General features: G+C 46.9%; 1 protein-coding gene and 1 long non-coding RNA gene across 2 annotated transcripts in view; one reads left to right on the top strand and one right to left on the bottom strand.

The window, feature by feature from the left end:
- The window catches only part of LOC125309732, a 14491-nt gene extending 11094 nt beyond the window's left edge, over positions 1-3397 (bottom strand). The window contains exon 1 of the long non-coding RNA XR_007196178.1: positions 2959-3397. This is a non-coding gene — a long non-coding RNA (uncharacterized LOC125309732). The remainder of the gene's footprint in view (positions 1-2958) is intronic.
- Positions 1-14121, top strand: part of LOC125309730 (semaphorin-5A-like) — a gene marked incomplete at its 3' end in the record, with an annotated part of 98593 nt that extends 84472 nt beyond the window's left edge. Inside the window, 2 exon segments of the mRNA XM_048266818.1 lie at positions 2223-2370; positions 13896-14121. Of these exon segments, the coding sequence (XP_048122775.1) occupies positions 2223-2370; positions 13896-14121 (374 nt within the window).
- Positions 14122-14608: the final 487 nt, after the last annotated feature.

Below are 14608 nucleotides of genomic sequence, written 5' to 3'. Positions count from 1 at the left end.
GGGATCACCAGCTGTCAGGCAGTTTGAAGGGCTTGTACAGTATTTGGACAGCAGGACTGTATAGTTTGTGGAATATGATAAACCCTTCTGAAAAACAGTCCCTGTTCCATTTATAGCGTGACTTTCTGGCCTCTCTTGAAGAAACCACAGAATTTTTCAGCGTAAGCTGGAGGAAAGCTGCAAAAGCAGACTGCTTATGCCCAGCTAGCCTCCCACACTAACCACACACACACGCACACACACACACACACACACACACACACACTCACTCACACTCCCTCTCTCCCTCTTCCTCTCTCTCTCACACACACACAAAAACACACACACAGGCCAGTGCGCCCCTTGTGCCCCTGTAGATGAACCCAATCGGGCCCAGGGCTCAGCTCAGCAGTAGGGACAGAGGCAGGGCACTGACTGACTGACCGGCTGAGCCAGAGTCAGAGTCCGAGCCACTAAATCAGCTCAGTCAGGATCACTCTGTGTGTGTGTGTGTGTGTGTGTGTGCATGCGGTGCGTGTGTAGGTTGGCACAGCAGGTGGACGAGAGACTGAGAGACGGGAGACTGCCTGACTGAGTTGAGCTGAGTCACTAAGTGGGCTCTGTGAAAGGCCAAAGTAATCCACACCTGACAGGCCAGCATGTTCGTCCAGCGCCACTCCTCACACCTCCTCACTGATGACCTTAGCAAGAGATGGGTCCTGCTCCTCACTGATGACCTTAGCTAGAGATGGGTCCTGCTCCTCACTGATGACCTTAGCTAGAGATGGGTCCTGCTTCTCACACCCACAGAAGAGCTGCCATGATCTCCCCTGAGATTACTCTGCTATTCCCCTGAAGTGGCTCATATAGCTCTGATCTGGCTCTGATCTGGCCATGTTGTGGCCCTGTTGTGGCCCTGATATAGCTCTGATCTGGCCCTGTTGTGGCCCTGATGTAGCTCTGATCTGGCCCTGATGTAGCTCTGTTGTGGCCCTGATGTAGCTCTGATCTGGCCCTGTTGTGGCCCTGATGTAGCTCTGATCTGGCCCTGTTATGGTTTGATTGTTATTTGGTTTTAATAATGGCTCTGATCTGGCCCTGATATGGCCCATATGGATCAGAACTAGCACTGCTCTGGCTCTAATATGACCCTCATGTGGCCCAGAGCTGTTCAGTGAGGAGCGTAAATCCTGCTGTCCCTCTCTCCTCCACCATGCCTCAGAGATTCTGATTGGCCTGCTGAGTCATCCAGAGCTGTGCATTGTGTTATTGGACATTGTCCACACTAGTGTTGTACGATGCACTAGTATGGTGATACCTTGAAGTTAGGGTTAGGTAGGGGCAGCCATTGCCCACTGGTTAGCACTCTGGACTTGTAACCGGAGGGTTGCCGGTTCGAGCCCCGACCAGTGGGCCGCGGCTGAAGTGCCCTTGAGCAAGGCACCTAACCCCTCACTGCTCCCCGCCCGCCCGTTGAAGCAGGCAGCTCACTGGCCGGGATTAGTGTGTGCTACACCTCACTGTGTGTTCACTGTGTGTTCACTGTGTGCTGTTTGTGTTTCACTAATTCACCGATTGGGTTAAATGCAGAGACCAAATTTCCCTCACGGGATCAAAAAAGTATATATACTTATATATACTTATACTGAAATTCAAAATGTTACTTGACTCCATTTAATTATGGTTATGGTATTTACAAATAACAACAATATAATAGTTCATTTAAAAGTTTGTAGTACTTTATTAAGGAGAATAGCAATAATAAACAACAATGTCAATTCAATCAATATGTTAATAATGCTATTTTAAGTTTATTTCAGGTTTTAACAAAAGCTGTATTTGTTATCAGTTTCCTAAAAGAGTTTATAGATGTTCTATCTAGGGTCCTTTACTGATGTTTAAGGTTTATGTATTGGTATCAAGATACTTAGACATAGTATCCTATCAAAGTCATAATTTTGGTGTCATGACAACATTAGTCCACACTGGACCACTCATCACTATCTAATCACTCTGAGGGTGGCAGGCCTTGGAGTCGGTCAGCCACATATCAGTCATAAAGGACAGTTGTAAAGGGGCCAGTCCTGACATCTCAGCACCTAATTAGTTCAGTAAAAGCTGACTGGAGAGTATGTGTCGAAGAACAAACACACACACACACACACACACCCACCCACCCACACACACACACACACACACACACACAGACACACTCTAATGTTATTGTTTGCGATCTCTTGCAGGTACTGTAATGAACACTTGCCCTGCCCGCCTCATGTGTATTGGTCAGCTTGGTCGCCATGGGAACGGTGTTCGGTGCCATGCGGAGGGGGCATTCAGTCTCGCAGGAGGACGTGTGAGAACGGCAACGAGTGTCCAGGGTGCACCCAGGTAACACACATATGCTAACACACACAGAACTAACACACACACATACACACACACGCACACACACACACACACACACACACACACACACACACACACACACACACACACACACACACACAGATATAGCAACATGCACACACAATCACATATATACAGATGTACTTCACACAAACAATCACAGATACTGTATGTATACTCACATACACACATACCTCACATACACACACACATGTACACACACAAGCATACACACATACACACACGCACACCCCCATACACACACACACACACACACACACACACACACACAATCCATAAACATGCCGAAGAGTCTTGTTAAACATTTACACCACCAGCCCCTGAAAAAAGCTCTTATATTTCTGGGGCCCTGCATAGTGACCCTGCTGTCCCTGTTATTATTAGATCACATTCCTCACACACACATCAGCCTGGAATGGTTCCCATCCTTACCCTGCCAGCACGGCCATCCAGGCCCAGGTAATGTCACAGGCAGGGAAAGAGCCTGTTGTGGGGGCTAACGCCAGCTGTGAGTCTAGTCTACGCAGCGCAAGTGGGTTGTATATTTACCTGTATTACTCCGGCAGGACTATAAATAATGCTGTGGCAAGCACGGCGGCTAATCCTCTCGTATCTCGGCGCGGCGCGGAGCTCGGCGGCGGCGGAAGCGTCAGCAGCGGTGCCAGGGGAATTTCAGTCATGCCGGCGTCAGCTCAGATTCCCCCAGGGCGATGAGTCGGCCGTGTTGTTCCAGAGCTATTCCGATTCCGAAAAAAGGCCCGCCACCACTCTGCGGCATGTAAAAATACGCCACGGTCAGGTGACATGATTCAGTGGATTTGACCATTCGTATGGAGTCATACCTATTCATGTCCGTTTGTGTCCTGCCTTCCAGGAAGCAGCGGTGAAATATGGGTCAGACAGAGAGAAGGGCGTGTGGTGCCAGCCTGATAGGGGCTTAGGCTTGAATGAGTCTGGCTGGGATCTGGCTCACGTCTGGCTCTGATTTGGCCCAGATCCTGCTTTGCCTCTCCACACACTGCACAGGGATCAGCCTGTTATGGTGAAGTAGAGCAGAGCCCCTTAGCAGATGGGGCGGAGAGAGGGGTGAGGAGAGAGCGAGCCCCAGGATAGGGCCAGATCAAATTGTCCTGCACATAAGCAGCTCGCTGACAGCTCAAGAGAAAGCTGGGAAAGAGTCTCAGTGGAGCTGTCACCCCCCCACACACACACACACACACACATACACACACACACACACACACACACACACACACACACACACACACACATACACATACACATACACACACACACATACACACACACACACACACACACACACACACACACACAGACACACACACATACACACACACATACACTCACTGGATGTGACACTTCAGTGGGTCTGGCAGAGTGAGAAACCACACACACACACACACACACACAGAGGAATACACACACTCAGCTGACTGAGTGACACTACTGACCTTGGAGCCACTGCAACATTCCTGAAATATTCTGGAATGTAAAATGCCCTCTGCCTGATGAATTTCCAGACCAGCTGCCCCCACACCCACCCATCAGTGTGTGTGTGTGTGAGAGTGTGTGTGTGTTGTGTGTATGTGTTTGTATTTAGGGGCGCCCCACAAGCATGTTTCCCAGAATGGGTTACCACTTCTGGAAAAAAGCCTATTTACCATTCTGCCGCCGACATAACATGTCTCACTGGAGATTATGAGCATGGAAGTAGCCAATTACAGCCAGTGTCTTTGGCTGGGGAGGGGTGTCCTAGGCTGTGTGGGATGCAAGTGGGGGTCACAGGGGTCAGCCGTTTCTGTGCTTGCTCCCCCTCTTCTCCATTACGTTTCATTTAAATCAGCGCAGCCATATCATTTCCGTGCTCGGTGCCATGGCACAGACTTTAATTGAGGTTGTCTGGTGGGGCTACATGTAATTGTGTCTCTGTCAGCCCCTTCTCCCTGGGAAGCTGCGACACAGAGAAAGAGAAAGAGAGGACAGAAGAGACAGAGAGAGAGAGGGAGAGAGAGACCAAATTGAAGATAGAAAGTAATGCAGAGAGAGAGGGGGGGGTGGAGAAAATGGAAAAGAGAGAGAGAGGGAGATCGAGAGAAAGAGAGAATGGAAAAAAGAGAGACAAGGCGGAGAAGAGAAACAGAACGAGAGAGAAAGACAACTCCCCTGTTGCCTGCTCCTGCACTGAAACACTGAAGCGATGTGAGGCGGTGGAGCTGAAGGTGGCCGATGGGATGGGGTTGCATAGCGACGAGTTCTGTGGCCCGCTGATTGGGGGTGGCCTGACTCACTCAAGATGTGGCGTCATGTTTAGAAATTAAACAGCTGTAATCTACCCTTCTCTGTCTCTCTCTTTCTCTCTTTTTCTCTCTCTATCTCTCCCTCATTCTCTCTCTCACTCCCTTTCTCTGTGATGACTCCCCCATGACCTGTGAGTAGAGGATGTTTCCATTGCCTGGTGTGTCATGCAGCATGTCTGTAATGAAAGCTGCTGGTGCTGGTGCTGGTAATGGTGTCTACTTTGTCAATCAGGAGTTGGGAAATGATGATGTGAGTGAGTGAGGAGAAATGGCATTAATCATCTCCTCCTGTCCCATCTGGTGGGATGGTCCTGGTGGGAAGTGGAGTGTGTGTGTGTGTGTGTGTGTGTGTGTGTGTGTGTGTGTGTGTGTGTGTGTGAGAGAGAGAGAGAGAGAGAGAGAGAACGTGTGAGTGAGAGGGAAAGAGAGATTTTGTGTGTGTGTGTGTGTGTGCATCCTGTGTGTTGTGTTATGTTGATCATCATGATTGCTACCTTCTGAAGCTGAGTAAATACCCAGCTGGTGTGTAATAGCACTAGAGCAGAGGAGGCAAATCTGCCAATATGTCAAGAGGGCTCTGCTCTGTGTGTGTGTGTGTGTTTGTGTGCATCCTGCTTCCCCAGAGCATTACTGTGGTGTGTGTGTGTGTGTGTGTGTGTGTGTGTGTGTGTGTGTGTGTGTGTGTGTGTGTGTGTGTGTGTGTGTAATATTACCATACCCACCTGTCTTATTGGGCAGGTATTTGTCAGGTATTAATTGACAGAAGATGGCTAACATCTGTTTCCGAGCGCAGGACGTATATCGCCTGCAGGCTCAGGGAGAAGCAACTGGGATGGTGATTTTGAGACGAGATTATTCTAGAACATTTTTTTTCCCCCTTTTCCATCCTCCCCTCCCCCTCACCCTATCCTCACGCACGTTTGAAGTGGTCTGTGGGATAAGCAGTCTGCCTCAGAGCCAGGCTGCCGACGGACTCTGGAGGAGGGTTTAGTGGAAGTTAGCGGGGGTTTAACGATGACTTATTTCACTTTGTAAACAGGGGCAGGTGTTTGCATACGCCTCTCGTTTTTTTATGAGGACAATGAAACGCTGACGGCGGTGATGAGCGCTTCGAGGCTGGCGGCCACGGCGGACCGGCTTCTTATCTCACACACACACGTGTGGGCAATTGCCATTAAACTTAATAAGGGTAATAGTCCGAAACACTGGACTGGTTGCGTCTGTTAAAAAAAAGGCCTCCCATAATATAACATTGTCTGTGCAAGCGGATGCCCTGACATCGTGAAAAAAGCCCCAGACTGCATTCATGTCTTGGCATCAGGGTTTATGATGTATTTACGATCTATCAGCCCGCAAAGTGCTGGCCGTGTCCTCGCATATTAAGACTGAAGATTAGCGAACGTGTTGGCCAAGAGCTGAGAGGAATAAGCCAACAGTGAAGTCCTGGATCCTGCTTCCTGCTTCAATAGGCATGGATCTTATAGTAATAAGGCTGTTTAGGGGTGTGTGTGTGTTGGATGTGCATGTATGTGCAGGTATTCTCATGTGTGTCCAATGTGTGTGTGTGTGTGTGTGTGTGTGTGTGTGTGTGCACATATCCCCCTGTGTGTGTCCAGTTCATCCATGTGTGTACACATCCCATCATATCATAGACACGCCATTGAGCATTGAGTTCTAAGCAGGGCTTTGAACCGATTTTTTTTCCAATCGGTTCGTTCCGAACAGAAACGGAATTATAACGTGCGCAGGAAAATAATTACTTTTTTTTTTTAGTTAATTAGGCAATGAAAACTTTGAGGAACGAAATAAAACCGGTATTAACCAGTTACCATTATTTTTAAATAAGTGTTCCTGTTCCAGAACATAAAAAATAATAACGTTTCCGGTTTCGTTTCTGTTCCCTGTAAAATACAGAAAGTTCCCGGTTTTCGTTTTCGTTCCTTGAACCGGTTCAAAGCCCTGGTTCTAAGTGAACTCCCAGCTGCCAAGGCTCAGCAGGCCTTAGTGAGTCGGTCCTCTGGTTAACCAAAAGAAGTGGAGGATCGACAATAGAACCGAGGGATTTGGTGAGGAACATTCTTGCCTTCATCAACAACAGCCTTCATCATGGGCGGGCCGGATCCGTGCTATCGAACCCACGCAGGCCTTATTTGCCGGAGCATGGCGCTGCCAGTGCTGATTATGGAGCGCATTCGTCTCCCTGGTAAGGCCAAGGCGACGGGCACCGGGGGTGTGGGTGAGTGTGTGGGTGAGGGTGTGGGTGAGGGTGTGGGTGAGGGTGTGGGTGTGCAGGTGGTGTGTCTCAGGCGTTGAGAGATGTGCACCCAGCCTCCGGGTTAATTGATGGCTCCCTGGGCTGGGCTATTGTGTGAGTGCCCACAGGAGGCTCAGTGTGGAGGGGACTCTCACAGGGACAATGGTAACAGGAGGGAGATTGATAGAGCCGCTGAACTATACACTCGTCTCCATTTCCATCCCTTCGTCTGGCTACCACCACCACGGTCCATTATTACATCCCGCAGACATACATGACCCCCTCACACAGACACACACAGAGGCACACAGTACATACAGTACTTCACTCCAATAGTTACATGATACACATTCAGACTCTAACTTCTATGTCTGTCTCTCCATTCAGCCATCTGTCTTTTCCCCTTATTATCTCACTTGCAACACACGGCCCTTGTTCTCTCTCTCTCTCTCTCATGCACTCTCTCTCTCTCTCTCTCTCTCACACACACACACACACACATACAGAGAGAGAGAGAGAGAGAGAGAGAGAGAGACACACGTGCAGAAACACATTTTGAGCTGAATCTTCCCTGAGCCCTGGAGAAATAAACAGTGGGATTGAATGTAATGATGTCTATGAAGCCCCAGAGAGCTCCGGTCCAATTCATCATTAGGTGGCGGACGTCAGCACAGCACAGCAGAGCCGAGCGAACAAGAAGAACAACAAGAGTGCCCCCCCCCCATGTGGACCACCGCACCGCCCCCCACCACCCACCACTAGTCTTCCATCCCCACAGCAGCCTCTTAGAAAAGCAATACAGAGCAGAGCAACTACAGCTAATGCATCACCTGTACACTCTCTCTCACACACACATTCATACACACACACACACACACACACACACACACACACACACACACACACACACACACACACACACACACACATCTCTTGTGCTGCTGTTGGACTTCCTAGACAAATAAGCACCTGGAGCCTGACAGGGCCGAGAGGCAGGGAGCAGAGCAGCGCCCAGGTGGAGGGGCAGAGGCAGGGAGCAGAGCAGCGCCCAGGTGGAGGGGCAGAGGCAGGGAGGCACCAGGGCCACCGTGGAGGAGAGCAGGAGAACACAGAGAGCATGAAATGGGCTGATAGTGAGAGATAAGTGAAGAAAAAGTAAAAATGGAGTGAGAAGAAGTTGGTAGGGTTTTGAGAACCCTGTGTAAGGAAGGATTGAATGAGTGAAACAGTATTTAGGTGTCATTGAATGAACACACATTTTTATATATGTTGGTTGTTTTGATGTATTCTGGTTATTTTAAGTGATTTGTTTTATGCCTATAGGTATAGGTGCATCTTTTACTTGTCAACACAGCATATTGAATTAAAGTTGGAGAAAGTTGGAGTATAAGAAAGAGAATGAGAAATTCATTAGAGAGGGAGAGAGAGAGGGAGCTAGAAATGATGATGTGTAAAGACATGATGTTCTTTGCCCCCCGGAGGCGTGTCAGGACGTCGGAACCTGTCAAGCTTTCGTGCTCTCGGAAAAAAGGGGAAAAAAGAAGCCTCGCAGCTTTACAGGGTGCTGACTAGCCCACCAACAGATGTCCCACGCAACGCCCAATCAGCGTTCCAGCCACCAAGCGCCTCGCTCTCCGTCTCGCTCCGTTGTTAATGTGGACGAACAGCCCCAGTTGGCGAATCCAGCGCCGACCCGCCCGCTGCTTAATTGAATCCAATTCTGCGTCCCCACATGGCCGCCGTCATGTCTCGCTGCCTTCTGCAGAGTTATCACTTTCCGGTAATATCCGCGGAAACACAGAAATGTTAGGCACTGGTTTGTCGACTGAGGGTGAAATGCCAGCGGTCCCCTGTTTTTCCACCCTTAATGTGCTTTTATTAGCTCCATAGATGCAAAGGCATATGGGGGGTGGATGAGGGCTGTGGTGGGGTGGGGATTTTCTGGATCAAAGGCAAGATTATTTCCCACAGGAAAGTGTTTTCCCAAAGTGAACTTTTTTTTATTGCAAATTTATTTTCATCTCCAGACAGATTAAGGGATTTTCATATGCTGATACATACCCACGCGCCACAACTCTGAAAGTCATTGTGAGTCTTTTGTGTGGGGGTTGGATACTCTTTTTTTCTCTCCATCTCTATTTTTGTTCTACCGCTAGATGCTTTTTGATCACATTGCTGTGAGAGAGAATGTATGTTTTCTTTAATCTTGTCTTCATCTAGAGTATCTCACGTGATAATGAACAAAGACCTGACAGATGTCTACTACTCCTAAACAGTGCAGTATCACCAAGACAGACCCAAAAATAAACCCCCTTTCTCAGCAACGCTTCTTTCAGAAATTACACCCTTATGTGTGCTTTTGTTGAAGAAGCCTCCAATTATGGTCCTTGTCCACACGTAAACACTACTGATTTTCACACTACGAGATAAGTCTCACAGCCTGTCATTAGAAATTCTCACATGCACACACGCACACGATCACCAAGCGCACAGACACACACATACACACACACACACACACACACACACACACACACACACACACACACACACACACACACAAACACACACACACACACACACGCACACACGCACGCATACACACACTTCTCTCTCCCACTCTTTCTCTTTCTCTGTCTCTCTGTTTCACACACACACACACAGTGTCACACGTATCCTCTGTCAGGGTGTTGATTTGTGGCTTGGTAGATGGCTCGCATGAAAGTGTGAAACCATTTGTCTGCCGAGCACTGCTGCTGTCTGCTGCCTGGACATCAAAATACGGCCACGGTGCCTGCCATGTCCGACAGCGTGAGGAATGGTTGGCTTTTAGAGATCGGTCTCACTAGCCTTGCTGGAAGTGGACTACTCACTGATTACATGAGTTAACAGTAATGTAGAAGGTTAGAACAGTCATGAAATGGACATGAAAATCTCCTCATAATATAATGTATTTTCATAATGTTGTCTACTGTAATAGATTTCAAGGTGTATAGTGGAAGGGTTCCTTTTTCTTCCTTTTCTTCCTATTGGTCTTGCATTGTTCTCCTTGCCAACCCTTTAGCAAACCCTGTTCCGACTTTATCTGTTACCTCAATGTATTTGTTTTAAGATACATGTGTATGACGAGAGGGGCTTGTGTGTGTGTGTGTGTGTGTGATGTGTGTGTGTGTGTGTGTGTGTGTGTGTGTGTGTGTGTGTGTGTGTGTGTGTGTGTGTGTGTGTGTGTGTGTGTGTGTGTGTGTGTGTGTGTGTGTGTGTGTGTGTGCCTGTTTGCTCCTCCAGCCTGTGCTGACATCTTGACGGATGAACACAGAAGACTCTTATCTTATTTTGTCAAGGTCTGGCTGGCAATCACTCAAGGTCTACTCAGCATAAATAAATAAATAGAGGAAAAATGGCCACATCAACCCTTCGCCTTCCAGATGAACAGATCGCTTACCCACAATTCATAACCCCCCACCCTCCACTCACACACACACACACACACACACACACACACACAAAACACACACACACACACACACACACACACACACACACACACACATACACGCACACACACAGAAATACGTACACACACACGCCCCTCTTGTCTCTATTTATATTTTTGATGTCAGAGTGTGTTCTGATGCCTAAATGGCAACCTTTAATATTTGAAGAGGCTCTAGATCATTATGCCTGTAGACCTGGCGAGAGTGGTGTATTATCGCTTTGCACTGATGGCTTGAGTGATTGAAGGACTTTCAGGGGAACTGAAAAGAGGACACAGCCAAGCAGGAACTAAATTTATGGCTCCGTCTCCTCGGAAAGGGCACGCGTCACACATTGTAGGGCAGTCGTGCATGGGCAGCTGGTTTTCATTCAAAAACGCTGTCTTGCAGGAAGCCAAATGTTTGGTTTTTGTTGATTATATAGCGATTATAGAAAGTTTGAGTCCTTTTCAGAGTGAAACAAAACAATTCTCTAAAATGACCTCTTAAAGTAAGTGCAATCCGCGTTTTTATTTTAAGAACAGTAGACATCACAATAAAAGTCATGAAGAGTCATCAACAGGGTTCTTGAACCATGAAACAGAACCCATCTGTAGGTTGTGTGTTCTACAGTAGAACTCTTTGGGCTATATTTTAACGGTCTGAAACGGAAGTGTTTTTGCACAAAACGCAAGTCACTTTGTGGGCGGATCTTGGGCGCTGATGCTATTTTACCGGCGGGATATTTGACTGTTGCGCCCGACGCAAATCTAAAATGGGTTGGTCTGAAGTAGCTACAATAATCATGGGTGTGGTTTGGGCGTAACATACAATAAACCAATCAGGGCGTCATCTCACATTCCCTTTAACAACAGGCACGCTTGCTATTATGATTGCTATTATGGTGGCATATTTCCCAGGCGCAGCCAGGAGCGTTCACAGCGCTATAATTTTACTGTTCAGTTAGGAATGGTCAGCTATTGATTTTTCCTCTTGACAAAATGTAATACAGAATTGTCACAAATACATACTTTCCGATGTTTTGGGATCACTCTCACTGAATCACAAGATGATGAATGCATGGTGATATTTTTGCTATGTACAATGTAATCTAACATTACCTCTCTATAGACAATGCATATCTTCTGTCAGTTAATCTCTTCTCTCCCGTGCTGCCGCTGGGGCATTTGGGTTAAATGGCATCGGCATGCAATTCAACATCACGTCTCCTTAAGTCATCTAATATTTCCTAATTTATGTCATCAACACATCCGTGATTCGTGAAAATGTGTACGCTAGATTTATGCCTATTTTTTCACATCTTAATGGACACCACACTGATTTCCCTCGAGTGGTAATATTTTTCTTTGAAATTTTGTATGGTTTACCGAAATGGGAACTACGTTGTATAGATGAGTGGAGCTGAGGTGGTAATGCGTTCAGCACAGGCGGCCTGTGAGAAACAGTTTCCAAGTTGACCTAACTTTCAACTCTGCACAGTATATCCCATTAACTGCATGACAGTAGGCTATTTACAATATTTTCTATTAAGTAGAGTTTGTAAACACTTTATTATCAACTTAATGCACGACAACATTCGTTTGAGCAGGAGAGAGAATAACCATGAATGGGTGCAGCAACTATAGAAATTGTAGCCATACTTGCTGTTTTTTCTTGTACTATTTGCTGGTTAACAGCACATAAAAGCTGATTTAAGCTAATTCACTAACTCAAGGCTTCAAGGCCATCATGGATATAAAACGTTTTTTGAAAATATCGAAAGGATGGAGGGAACATAACAAAGATTGGAGTTATTTCAGATGGGCTACAACAAGGTAGGCAAAATTGTGGTGCTTAAAACCTTAGCGCAGCTGGAATAATGCTTAGGCTGATGTTAAAGCGCACGTGATGTTTAAAGCCATACACAACGGTAAATTGGAACAAAACTAAAGGTAACTTTAGCCTTTATAGGGCTGTATAAAGTTGTCCAAATTAATAGGTCATAATTAGGCGTTGTTGTTGTAAAGATATTGCATGTAGATGTTGTACTATATAGGCTACTAAATTTTTAGGTCACCAATGCACGAACAAAACCGGGAAATGGACAAATATTATCAAGGCTTTGAATGTTTCCGTCTGTGCACAGGGGTGTCTGTAGATTGGTGTGCAACGCATTAATTCATGCAGGCCTGTGGTCATGCATGCGCTCTTAAAATAGCATCTGCATTTGTGCCACAGACTTTAGACCAGGGAGTTCCTGGTCTGTGGCGGAATTGTTTTCTGCAAAATATGAACAGTGAACGTTTGCGCCGGAACACGCCCCGGGCGCAATCGAATTCCCTAATTTACAGGCACCTGTGGAGGGAAAATTCCAATATGCGCTGACTGCAAAATAGGAAAGACAAAAGCGCGAGTAGACAAAGTCAATTGCGCTGGGACGCACGATAGAGCCCTTTAGTTCCAAAGAGAATCTTGATCAATCTGATGGCTGCATGGGGTGGCAGACAGTGGAGGTGTGAGGCCGCACCACAGGCTGTTCAGAAGCCAAGCATCAAGGCAAGGACGTGTCAGTCTGGATTGCGCACAGCTGTTTCGTTTTTCTCTCTACCTCTCTCTTCCTTTCATGCCTTGTCTTGTCTAAGCTCTATTATAAATTAAACTTTATCAATGACCTTTTCAGCCTTGCTTGTTTGTGACCCACCATGTTCAGCAAAGGGCATAATGGACATATTTTGTATGAGGTAGCAAAAAAAAACCCACCACATGACACCACAGGGATTTAGTTTGTTTTAACACACATACACACACACACACACACACATATATATGCACACACACACACACACACACACACACACACACACACACACACACACACACACACACAAACATACATACACACATATAGATACACACACATGCATACACACACACAACACACACACACTCACCACAGGAGGTTTCTGCATGATTGACACAGGCTTTTGGTCTCGCAGGCATGACTGATGCTGGGCTTGTGATCTCTTTTACAGGCTGGACTGATGTAATGCTTTATGTGTTCTCTCTACTGTCCATGTTGAGGAGGCAGCCCTGACCCCTTTGATGCCATGTTTGATTCAGTGCCTCTGTAACTGATGTCTGTAGATTTTTGTTGCTATACTTATTATCGTATGGTGATATAAGATGGTGGAGATAAATGATGACACATGATGATATGAAATGATGATATGAGGAGGTAATCTACAGCTTTTTTTTTTCATTCAGTTTCAAATTCAAGTTCAATCAAGCCTTATGAAGACTACCGTATCACAGTTCAATATTTCAGAAGCTGTCCACATTAATAGACCATTTAATCTTCCATTTTGAAATAGGGAGAATTTGAGCAACCAAGATCCTCTCTCCCGCCCTCTCTCTCAACTCTCATCACCTTCATCCTTACAGGAATACCAGTCCTGCAACACCCTTCCTTGTCCAGACCTCAAGAAGACCACCCCATGGACGCCCTGGACTCCGGTCAACATCTCGGACAACGGCGGCCACTACGAGCAGCGCTTCCGCTACACGTGTAAGGCGCGCGTGCCCGACCCCAACCTGCTGGAGGTGGGCCGCCAGCGGATCGAGATGCGTTACTGCTCCAGCGACGGCTCTACAGGCTGCTCCACGGATGGTGAGATCTCACAGCCCCTCCTTTTCTCTCTCTCTCTCTCTCTCTCTCTCTCTCTCTCTCTCTCTCTCTCTATCACTCTCGCTCACTCTCTCTCTCTCTCGCTCACTCAAACTCTCACTCTGTCTCTCTCTCTTTCCTTCTCCCTCCTACTCTTCCACCCTTCCTCCTCCTCCTCCTCTTTCTTCCTCTCCTGTAATCTAATGACGATTCTCACTTCTCCCTTTCCTCTCATTTCTCTTCATTTTGTCTCTCTTTCTCTACTCTACTTTCTTCTCCCTCTTCCTCTTATTCTTCTTTTGTTTTCTTTTGTCGTTTCATTGTATTCTCTCCCTTCCTCACATCCATGTCCTCCCTCAGATTTGCTGGTCCATGTAGACCCATTACAGCTGTTTTCTAAGCTTCCTGAGTTCGCTGTGTAAATGACCCCCCTCCTCTTATTGACTGCAAGTCTTTCTGAGTCCTCATGCTCTCCTTCCCTCTTTTTCTC

The sequence above is a fragment of the Alosa alosa genome, chromosome 16 (genome assembly GCF_017589495.1).
Source record: "Alosa alosa isolate M-15738 ecotype Scorff River chromosome 16, AALO_Geno_1.1, whole genome shotgun sequence".
NCBI classification, from domain to species: Eukaryota; Metazoa; Chordata; class Actinopteri; order Clupeiformes; family Clupeidae; genus Alosa; species Alosa alosa.
The sequence above is the reverse complement of the archived record's forward strand: the minus strand, read 5'-3'. Positions and strand labels throughout refer to the sequence as shown.